The sequence below is a fragment of the Rhipicephalus microplus genome, chromosome X, assembly GCF_043290135.1.
Source record: "Rhipicephalus microplus isolate Deutch F79 chromosome X, USDA_Rmic, whole genome shotgun sequence".
NCBI lineage: Eukaryota > Metazoa > Arthropoda > Arachnida > Ixodida > Ixodidae > Rhipicephalus > Rhipicephalus microplus.
In genome coordinates, this window is record NC_134710.1 from 235,166,558 (window position 1) to 235,178,391 (window position 11,834).

At 44.8% G+C, this 11,834-nt stretch overlaps 1 protein-coding gene and 1 non-coding gene across 8 annotated transcripts in view; both read right to left on the reverse strand.

The window, feature by feature from the left end:
• Positions 1-11,834, reverse strand: part of Efa6 (Exchange factor for Arf 6) — a 325,427-nt gene that overhangs the window by 116,124 nt on the left and 197,469 nt on the right. For all 7 annotated transcript variants that reach the window (XM_075878819.1, XM_075878817.1, XM_075878818.1 and 4 more), the window contains exon 3: positions 3,531-3,584. In XM_075878819.1, coding sequence (XP_075734934.1) covers positions 3,531-3,584 — 54 coding nt within the window. The remainder of the gene's footprint in view (positions 1-3,530; positions 3,585-11,834) is intronic.
• Positions 5,406-5,478, reverse strand: TRNAT-CGU (transfer RNA threonine (anticodon CGU)). The gene has a single exon. It is a non-coding gene; the product is annotated as a tRNA-Thr (tRNA).

Below are 11,834 nucleotides of genomic sequence, written 5' to 3' on the forward strand. Positions count from 1 at the left end.
ATTCAGCATGCATGGTATGGCCGATGACACGTGCGATATGATCTCGCTGTCTAAGTTCTACGCATGATTCCTCTCTTTCGGCGCATTCGTGGCTTGTCATAAGAAGAACTTGCAACATACCTCGCACAGCAATAAAAAAAAAACTTAATTAGTTGCAGTGCTGCCTCTGTGCTGTCACGTTGTATACGCCCCTGTCTACTAACTCTGGACTCCTGTATTTTTGTAAAGCACGGCTCTGAAAAGAACGCTTAACTTACATTTCGTACAATTTCCCAGCGGAGACCACAGTTCCAGCCCATAATGGGGAGTACTGCTTATACACGAAGACGAAAGTTAGGTGTGCTTTCCGTCCCATTTATGTTCAAATCTGAGCCATCGCTGCAAAGCGAGAGAAGCATCCGGCGCAGATCATGCTGATCCGAAACGGCCAGTGAGTAACGCCATCAGGTGTAGAACGCATTGGTGCTGTAACTCGCACTATATATTCCGGCGTCACTGGACAAAAAGATACGCAAAAAACACAAAGGCAGTTGTACTAACTACCTCTCAAAATCGCGTCCTGGCGCTAAAATATACGGTAGCCATTTTGTAATCGACACCAAAGGCGTATCGTTGGTAAAGCAGCATACGAAGCAACGAATGCATTTTGCTATTTTGTCCGAAGTGCGATTAACCAGTTAAGCTGAATAGCAAGCTTCGTAATGCGAAAACTTCTGCAGCATGTTCGTTAGCATTATCTAAAGTTGTTTTTATCACTGCATTCTATAAAATAGTTTTCCCCTCACCTTCGGCCACGAGAAAAAACGAAAAATAGAAAGAAAGAAAGAAAGAAAGAACGAAAGAAAGAAAGAAAGGACGAGTGAAAGAAAGAAAGAAAGAAAGAGAAAAGAATCAGCCAGAAAGAAGAAATACGAGATCAGAAAAAAAAAAAAGAAACGTCACTGAAGGCTATAGTGAGCCCATGGTTCGAAGCGCTCTTACTGTCTTTCCCAAGAACGTTGGCTGCATGGGTCTTTGTAAAAAAAAAAAAAACAAAACAAAACAAAAAAAAAACACGACGAGCGTGTTTCGATCCGCTGTCACCGTCGGCGGCCTATTGTTGACCGCAGCGGATAACCGCCGTCACATCGATGGTGCTGACATGGTTCCGTGGAAAGCGGGGCATATCAACCCTTGCAAACGACAGGCGACCTTCGTTGTTTGCAAAAGCCATCGACAACGCCACAGCATGAGCAGCAAATTCACAAAGCTTCTCGTTCGTAAATGTTCTATATCCCAAGCTTCGCTAATGGGACGTCTAGCACGAGGGCTGGTTGGAATTTTCGCTAAACTGCAATGCTAGGAAAACAACGTGTTTTTTTTTTTTTTTTTGCGGACGCGCACAGGCGCAGACGCGCAGGTGACGTCTCCTTCTCTCTAATTCAATATTCGGGCAGCTGTCTTAAACCCCTAAAATAAACTGTACATTGAACAAATACCATTAGGCAAACAACTTTACTAAGTGTTTCCCGCGTATATACCCACAAAATTATCAAACTTATCTTTCGAAAGAAAATACTTAATATTCTGCGCAACTGCATTTACCTAATCCTTGAATTAGTGGCTCTTCAGGAAATTTACCCAGGACGAGCCCGAACATTTATTTGTCTTAGTTTAAACATACCATCCTCCCACCCACCCCCCTTTTTTGTGCTTGTTATTTTTCTTCAATGCTTGGTTCATGTTGAACTCCTTCGTTACATAGAGAGCTAACGTATACAAACATATTGCAACAGAGAAAACGCTAACATTAAATACTTGTGACATTTTGATAGTACATAAAAATTCATCATAGGCGGTGCATTCCTTAGACCAACAGCAACGCGTTTATACACAACAGCATTGGCAATATGCATGCTGGACTAACGAGACAACTATACTGAAGTAAACAAGAAAACACAAAACAGCAACGTCAATAAAACGAAAACTTTGACGAGTGCAGCAAACTGGCAATATATTACGCGCATGCATATATTGAAGATAACAAACAATAATACGCAAACGGGACCTTATTTGTTATATTTAACTCTATTTAACGATCATGACTTGAGCTGAAAGGAATTAAAGGGGACGAAAAAGCACAATTTCCATCAGTCGATTGGGAGTTCCAAGAGGAACGGGGGGGGGGGGGGGACGCTTGCCTTCATTCGTCTGTTGGCTTCATTAGTTGCATGCAACAACGAAACGGTCTTCACGAACAATTCCTCTTCTTGAGCAAACATATAGTTACGGCAAGTACAGCAGCCATAACAGACGCTACGCGTTTCTTAGAATTTGAGGTGGAATTTGGAGTCGTCTGCGGGGTAAAATTTCCCGAAAGTCAGAAGCTTATCGTCTGGTACACGGATGAGCAGAGGGGGGGGGGGGGGCGGTATACGGAACGGGAAACGGCTGCAGCTGAGCAAACTGCCGCACATGACCCTCAATCAACTAACCGACGAACGTGGCCTCAAATATACAGCACTACCACACGCACACAGAAACATGCCTTTACTGCTCGCGCTCGTAGAATCACTTACTTCTTTAACGTTACCACGCCCAGTTCGACCACACCTCGTTCTAGAAAACTCCTGACTTCACTATCTACATCACAGTGCCACCAAGTATCGGCGACAGAGAGTGAGAGCATTGTGAGCTGCCATCGTTTTGTGACGCATCGCCAAACTGACAGCGTTCACGAAGAACGTCGCAAGTCCGGATACACCGACTTCTATTTTACATTATTTGGTCTGACCCAATTTCGACGATCATAACTGATCTACCATTGCGGGGTTCTTGTACAAGTTCTGCAGCACGTCTTACCCTGCGTAGCGACGGAAGCGAGATGTTAAGAGGGCAGCTCTGCGTCAGAGACATCAGCAGATCGTGCACAACTAGTTTGTACGCAATTTATACGGCACGAGCTGTTATTCCCAATTACTTCCCCAAGTGACTTTCAAACTTCGAGTAAACTTAACGGTAAGTTGAAAGGGGTTAAATAAAATAAAGGAATTATTTCGAAAAAATGATCCTCGTTAAAAAGAAATAAAGTGATAGCCCTTAATACATATTAGCGCTATACACTTGACGAGGGCAAGGCGAAGTACATGACAGGTTCTGTGGAGTACTTCCCTGTCTTGTCCTCGTCAAATGTAGCCCTAGAAATATATTAAGTAAGAATGTATCACCAACCAGCCTCGTGACATGTTTTGTAAAGGATAACGCCCCATAAGCAGAAGGCATGCACACATCATCTGGAGCATCAGACCCTATTATTTTACCCTCGCCACCACTTTAAGAGTAAACATGCATAATATCGAGGGCGGCTGTCATCTTACGGCGCTGCCAGCACTGCAGGGACTGCGGGTTTGGTGACGTGCCAGCTAATAGCGAGTGAATACTCACGGCAAGCACATGATAAGGTCAGGTCGGACGCTACAGTCATCGTTCGTTCAGCCTAACCCGCAGTCCCCGCGCAAGCGATAAATATTCTGGTTTGTAAGTGCACATACCTTTCTTTATTTTTAGTGTCACCACATCGTTGGCCAGCCTCAGGCATTTGAGTACTGCGAGAAAAAAGGAAAAGGAGGGTTCAGATTAGGCAAATAACTGACACTGCGCGAAACAGGGCCCGACAGCTTTCGTAATCGCAGTCAATGAAAAAATCGCGAGGTCCCTAGCGCATTCCCTTCAGACGACCTGAAGACAAAAGTCCTCTCTTTCTTTTCAGCAAATGTATTGATCCTACCTCGCAATCTACAGAAATCTTTCCGCGCCAAACGTCGTTCAGCACTGCCTCGAATATCTGAGGCTTTGCACTATACCTCTGCACTTTAATGCTTTTACATAGCCTCCGTGATCAGCACACCTATGAAGCGACGGCACCTAGTAATGGCGTCATGTGGCATCACAAATCTCCGCATTTCAAGACGTCATGGTGACGCCATAGGGTGACATAACAGGATGATTTTTTTTTTCGATCTCTCGCGCTGGCACCGACGCTGGACGACGGTGAATATTCGCCTTTGAAGAGACATCTATAGGGCATTGACCTTAATTATCACAGCTTCGCCATAATGACGAAGCAGTGAGTGCGATAGAAACATATCAGAATGTTATAGGCAGCAAGATTTGCAGCGCACTCCTTGAACATTCCATGTGGGGTAGCTCAACACGACGCGGACGTAAGGAAACGTGACTATTGCAGCGAGCGACGCGACCTTCCTGCTCTCTATCTCTTTAACGCAAACAGCGCTGAGAATGAAGCGCGTGCAAACGTATTTCGCCATTCGCTCATCCAATGGAAGTACGCAGTTTCTGCCAGAGCGACGCCTCCCCCCCCCCCCTTCCCACTACCCCTGCAGGGTCTTATTCACGCCGAAAGACGGCCGGCTTGTTTTTTTCCCCGCTTGATGAGCGATCGTCGGCTGCACTCGCAAGCTTTCACTCGCTCATACAACATGCATCGCGCTGTGTGATATTGGCGATTTGAAATTTACACGAAACCAAACGGCGACGACAGCGAATGCGCATGAAGTATCCATATACTTCAAGCCATTCGTGACGCAGTCCAGTATGCTACCTCTAAGCTGCCTACAATTAAGCGCATTGACGTATTCACTGATTCCTTAGGAGCTATTAAGGAGCTCAAGAAAGTACACAAGGTGATGGAGATCTGCGAGGCGATTCATAAGCTGAACCATAATACAGCTACTTGCGTAAATGTACATTGCATTCAAGGCCATGCTGCGAGCCCACACAACATTGCTGCTGACCAGCAGGCACACTGCCCTCCAGACATAGACCTTGCGGCCATTCCCCTTCCACCTCAGCCCCTAAACTTACCCAATACCGTTAAAAATGTTCTCCGGCATTATACACGTGCTCTCATTCCACCATGTGTCTGCTCTCCCCCCTCACCTTACTAGGGCGGAGGAAGCTGTGCTTAGGAGGTTTCGGGCAAGGATGGCCCTTACACCAGTCATTATATCATCACGGAACTGGTCACATTTACGAGTTGGTGATACGTATCCGTATTGTCCCACTCCAGCCATGCAAGCAGATGCATACCACCTTATATGGACATGTAAAGGGTTGCAGCCAGAACGCTCCCGTCACCTCCTTCAAGCCGGCCTTCGCTACAGCGACACAGCCAGTTACAACCACTGGATACATGACAACACATTCCACAAGACACCACTTCATACACAACAGCAGCCTAATGGCGCACATTTATTACACATACACACAATATATATATATATATATATATATATATATATAATAATGAGATATAACAGACAGTAATGCCAAGGAATGTACAGGGGAAGTTATTAACATTAATGGAATGTAAATAAGAAGAAAGAAAAGTGGATGAAAAAATTACCAACTGTAAGCAGGAATCGAACCTACGACCTTCGAATTACGCGTTCGATGCTCTAACCACTGAGCTATTACAGCGGCATTCCATTCACATTCCATTAATGTTAATAACTTCCCCTGTACGTTCCTTGGCATTACTGTCTGTTATATCTCATTATTATTGTGTTAAAAACACGGAAAAACGAGCCCTTAGGTATACACTTCTTTCCCTTATTTCATTGAACGAGGGTCTCGTACTGGCAGACTTGGTGTGTTTAGGTTGTATAAGAGGGACAATTAATCAGCTGCCCGCTCATAATAAGTTCACGTGCTACGTGACGCCAAACATGCGCATAAGAGTGTTTTCACACTCGTTGTTTGGCTTATAGATGGCGCTGACTGTCGCTCCTACTTCTAAATTCACAGATAAACCCAAAAAAGTGGATGGAGGGAGTGCCGCTGTAATAGCTCAGTGGTTAGAGCATCGAACGCGTAATTCGAAGGTCGTAGGTTCGATTCCTGCTTACAGTTGGTAATTTTTTCATCCACTTTTCTTTCTTCTTATTTACATTCCATTAATGTTAATAACTTCCCCTGTACATTCCTTGGCATTACTGTCTGTTATATCTCATTATTATTGTGTTAAAAACACGGAAAAACGAGCCCTTAGGTATACACTTCTTTCCCTTATATATATATATATATATATATATATATATATATATATATATATATATATATATATATATATATATATATATATATATATATATATATATATTCAAGAAGTTTTTCCAATGGGCCAAACGTAATTGGGAAGAGACACAACTTAGCGGTTGCCTTAATTTTATTTCCAACAGTTTCGACCGGTGGACCGGTCTTCGTCAGGGTTTACGAACAAGTGCCTTGTCCGCAACCCACTAGTGCACACCACTTCTAGTGCACACCACTTCGTGCACACCACTAGAAAAGCTAGTGCTGGAGTAGGTGTGACGTAGTATCAGGGATAACTTGGGTACTTCGTTAGTTCGAACTTATGGGAACGGGAAGCGCATAGAAGTTTTATAAGCGCCAGAGTAAAAGATGGGTAATAAGCTAGCCAAAAAATAACAAAACATATAAAGAAACTGCGATAAAAAACATGATTGACCCCTCCGTCATAGGAATCGGAATACCACGAACGTGACACTTGTCCTTACAGAAGTACTTGGCTATTCACTGTACATTGGTATAAGAGAGCCTGCACAATGTCTTTTGATGTTTGACAGCTATAGCTCAGTTTCACGTGAATGCACCCGCACCGGCGCTTAGAGATACATCTCCTTTCCGACAAGTAACGTTCATGACCAATGATTAAAGAAACGCCTGTAATGACGTCACAGATGCTTGTGGTAGCTGTAGTAGTTAACAGTGACATCAGAATCAGAAAAGGCGGTGCGACAGCTAGGAGAGCCATCTAAAAACTTTTGCGCGAACCAATGTCAATGTGTTGTTCGAAAAATGCACTTGGTTGGCCACATTGACAGAGGTGCGCGCCCCTCGTGGTTAAGCTACAATACCATCAAACTACTTCTGTATTCAAAAGAACCTTTGCAAGTCAAGCATAAAATTAAGGTGTCAGATAATGTTGAGGAGAAATAATTCCCAGAAATTTATGACAGCTAGTCATTCAATGGAGAGCTGTTGCTGGAAGTCGGGAAACACTTATTCTACATAAAAATATTTCCGATGGTCCACCGCATGTATAAAGTGTGGAGGTGGCCTTCTCGACCAGTTTCCAGCCGCTTTGGTTTCGCTTGTATCGTTATCAGACACAGGACCGCATCGAGTGTCGACAGTCGCTCCTATGGCGCCGTCGTCACTCGCGCACACCTGTGTTGAAAAACTGTCTTGCATCTGCACCTGAATTGAATGAGGAGGACGAGATTAGAGTCCTAGAGTCCGACGATGACAGCACCTCAGCTTCAAGTTTTATGATGACGATGTTTTGCCTCAGCTCCAGACATCTGCAGCCATTGATGTGTTTGTTTTGTGTATGGCCTCAAGTTGTCACCTCCACCGCAAATGCGTAGCTGCTGACCTTTGTGCACAATCTTATAGCTACTATGGTTACGTGCGCGGTCCACACGTCGCTGGGGCACGGGGTGCTGGCGCCGGCTGCAGAGCTTTTCCTCACGACACGAATTCCATCAGAGCACATTTTGGCCCTCACTACGGAGCAGCGCGAAACTTTATAGAATTGCTCCTTGGTGGCTCAGTGGTTAACACCTCGCTTTCACGATGCAGAGGTTCCAAGCTCGATTCCCCGCGCCGGAGTATTTTTCTGGATTATTTTTCTTTCTTGTGTTTTCACACACACACACACACACACACACACACACACACACACACACACACACACACACACACACACACACACACACACACACACACATATATATATATATATATATATATATATATATATATATGTACGGTGAGTGACGGCGACTCCGGCGGCAAAATCCAGCTGAGTGTGCCCATATAACTGCTATCACAATAAAACAGCGGCAGTACGTGCATTAAAACTTATGAAGCGATAGTGCGGGAAAACAAGCCACACAACTTCAGCTGCCGAGGCTCGCTTCTGTTACAAAGACAGGCGATATTGGACTCCTAACCTTTTTCATGGCGGCATCGAGCGCCTTTTGTTACGATTCGTCAGATCAGTCTTCATTACTGCTACATTTCCAGAGATACGCACTGGATGCTTCTGGAGGCTTCGAGTTTCCCGAGAACTCACCGAGTCGTTCGCGCTGTTGCACACTATTTGTGCGCTGCTACGAGCCATTTAACATAATTTTGAAGATCATTTATGCTGCGCGCCTTCGAACTATTGAAGCCATCGAAAGGTTGCAACTACTTATGCTCTAATAATTCTTCCTTTTATTCTTCCAGTACGTTTTGGTTGGTGTTCTGCTATAGAAAACTAGCGACATAGTACGCGCAGCGGGCGCACTGGAGCACCTGCTGCGCTTACTCAGTGGCTGTGATGCAATGCTCGCTGAGCGACGGTTTCTACCTCTACATGGCTGGATGCAGCTCCGGCTCGAATGGAGGCAACATTGTACAAGTGCTCTTCTGATGAGCTTTAGGTGCACGCCGAAGAACTCCAGGATGGCCTAAATAACCCTCCGTTATCACTTAGTATAAATCAATCAATCAATCAATCAATCAATCAATCAATCAATCAATCAATCAATCAATACAATTTCGAGAAACGGCACAAAATGCAGCTTCCACGTCTCGAATGTGAACTGAGCCACTACCACGGCCCAGTAAAATGACGGACATGCGCGTTGACGAAATTGAAGCATGCCCATATCGGCCGGGGATATATTACCGACCACAGCAACGCAGACGCCAATACTCAGCTTTCAGGAAACTGCACTTTCATAGACACTCGTCATACCAGCCTACACACCTGCTCAAGCTTACAACTTCAGAGCCCTAGAACAGGACAGTCCAGAGGACGCGGGAGGAGTACCTTTTAATGTTCACAGACGGTCACCCGGGCTATACCATCCGCTCAGCACCAACACCGGAGGCTCAATACTCAGCTGCGTCTGAGAATCCGTGGTGCAATCTGTATGTCGTACGCGAAAAACAGTTCATGTATTTAAACTTGCGCGCATCACCTGTTCAATAGAAGGCTGACATTCACAAACGGTATTGAGAAAGTGCAACGAACGTTCGGGAAAATGTTGCTATAGTTACAACAACATTGGGCAAAACCACAAAGCCTACACCAAGTTAAACAGTGCATGCGCGTCGACGAGTCCCGACAACTCATTGGTGGCAAATCGACAATCCGACTTGGTCCAATTAATTTGTCTCAATTCGTTTAATGTCACAGGAGTTATGAATTATGTAATCGTTTGCGCGCCAAAAATAACGCAGGGCATCGCGTTAGCAGAGACTCAGAACCCAACGACGGCCGTCCCATCTGCGCCGAAAGATACGCAGCACATGTCCGGACTACTGAGCAGGCGAGCCATCATCATACCCGACAGAGCGATTGAGGGCGACAGGAGTTAACATACACGGCAACCAAAAAATGAAACTCGTTATAGGTGGCTTAATAAAGCGATCTGCAAGAACATTCCGATTAAACAGTACAGCGTCAGCGCTTACACACAAGCGCGCTTTTTACCCTCCAATATAACGAGCCAAAGTAACGTTGTTACAAGGTGGTTTCTATAACTGCTAGCTATATGACAAATACTATTGAGGGCCAAACAGGCTCGAGATCAACCACACTTGGCCGAGACGGGATGCGTATCGATCTCGCATAGTGGACGACAAAACGGGCTGCACCTGTTTTCACAAGCAGGTGGTGTTGTGTGTATATATATTGGCCTCTATTTGCTATTTTCATCTACTTTATCTCGCTCTCTCCCATATCAACCAAGCGAACCTGATGATATCGGAATAGGCGGACTGAGCGGTCACGCCTCCTCCAAAAAGAGCACATCGAACACGCGGAAACGAGTCGACCGATAAGGTATAATAACAAAAGTAGACGAAAAAAAAAACATTCCGCGCAATTCGCACGCGTAAATATAAACCCAACGGAACAGGCACCGAACCGCAACGGACACAGGCGCAGCGGCACCGAAGGGTTGAGGACGAAGCAGGTTTAAGGAGAGAGCGCGCAGGTGTCCCGCGCACGCGAATGCTGCGAACGGGGGCAAAGTACGGGGGCAAAAAACGGGGGCAAAGTACGGCCACGTCGCCTCGATCACCGGTCACTTCCACATCTGTAACCTCTCGCGACGACAAGCACGCAGTCTCCTGCCCGGCAGCATACACCGCAGCTTGCGGAGGTCAAAACATGGAGACGGCGCCGATGGCTCACTAACTTCATCCGGCAGGAGCGCGTTCAGACCGCTGATCCCGTGTTGATGAGAGAGAATGTTCACTCGTAAATCTGCGGACAGATTTTCGCTGCGCGTTCAGAACACTACTGAACTGGACTGCGCATTCACATCTCTCGCGCGGTCGATAAACTAAAATCACATCTATAAACATTCTATGCACACTTGCAATATGAAATTATATATATATATATATATATTACATTGGTTCTATTAACTTCCCCTATACATTCCTTGGCATTATCGTCTGTCCTATCTCATTAATATTGTGTCAAAACACGGAAAAACGAGCCCTTAAATGTACACTTTGCCTTATATATATATATATATATATATATATATATATATATATATATATATATATATATATATATATATATATATATATATATATATATATATATATATGTATATGTATATATATATATATATATATATATATATATATATATATATATATATATCGTTGTGCCGTTAGTCCCAGCGGGATATGTGTCCGTGCGATGACATGCAAATAAAAAACAAACACTGGGTATATAGTGACGGAATACACAATAGTGTGGACGTCACATCTGCACTTCTTATTGAGCGCCTCAGGGTCACTGCACCCGCAATCAATAGTAAAATTACCCACGTAAAGCAGTCAAAATTTTGAAAAGGCCACTTATTGTCTTTCTACGATAGTTCACTAGATGTGATATGTGAGGTTTAACGTCCCAAAACCACCATTGATTATTAAAGACGCCGTAGTGGAGGACTCCGGAAATTTCGACCACCTGGGGGTTCTTTAACGTGCACCCAAATCTGAGCACACGGGCCTACAACATTTCCGCCTCCATCGGAAATGCAGCCGCCACAGCCAGGATTCGATCCCGCCACCTGCGGGTCAGCAACCGAGTACCTTAGCCAGTATAGAGCAACGCAGCGGGGATACGGTCGTCCACTTGAGCACGGCAATGTCCCGTGCCCAAATTACCCATTTGAAAGAAATCATCGCCTCGACAAAACGCCAGTCGTCTTTGAGCCGAGACAATCGTACACGTTACAATTATACCATACGGAGCGACGAAGCCACTGACAAATCACGTATCCAGGTGATGTTTTCTGAGGGCCTATAGTCAACGCTGCTTCTGTCTTTCAGCGATTGAAGTCTTATATTAGAATTTAAGCTGCCGGCCTGCACACGGCGACTGCCCCCATTACGGCACCTCTTAATCACGAATCCAATGGGAATACGATTATTATTTTAGAGAGTGCGATTATAAGAGACTGGAAAAAGTGAGGAAAAGCGCTCCCCCCCCCCCTCCCCAAGCGCGCACATGATTGGGCGCTGAAGTGAAACATACCGGCAATCATGCGCTGGAAAATGTGCCTTCCCAGGAAACAATTTCAAGAAGTAGATATGCGCTTTCATTCGTAGTTGCGCATATCTTCGCTGCACAAAACAAAATATAAGGTGATTTTTTTTAAAGCTCCCCTTTGTATTTGAGTGACATTTTTCAAAACATGATTGAATATCAGGAAAGGGGAAAAATCATT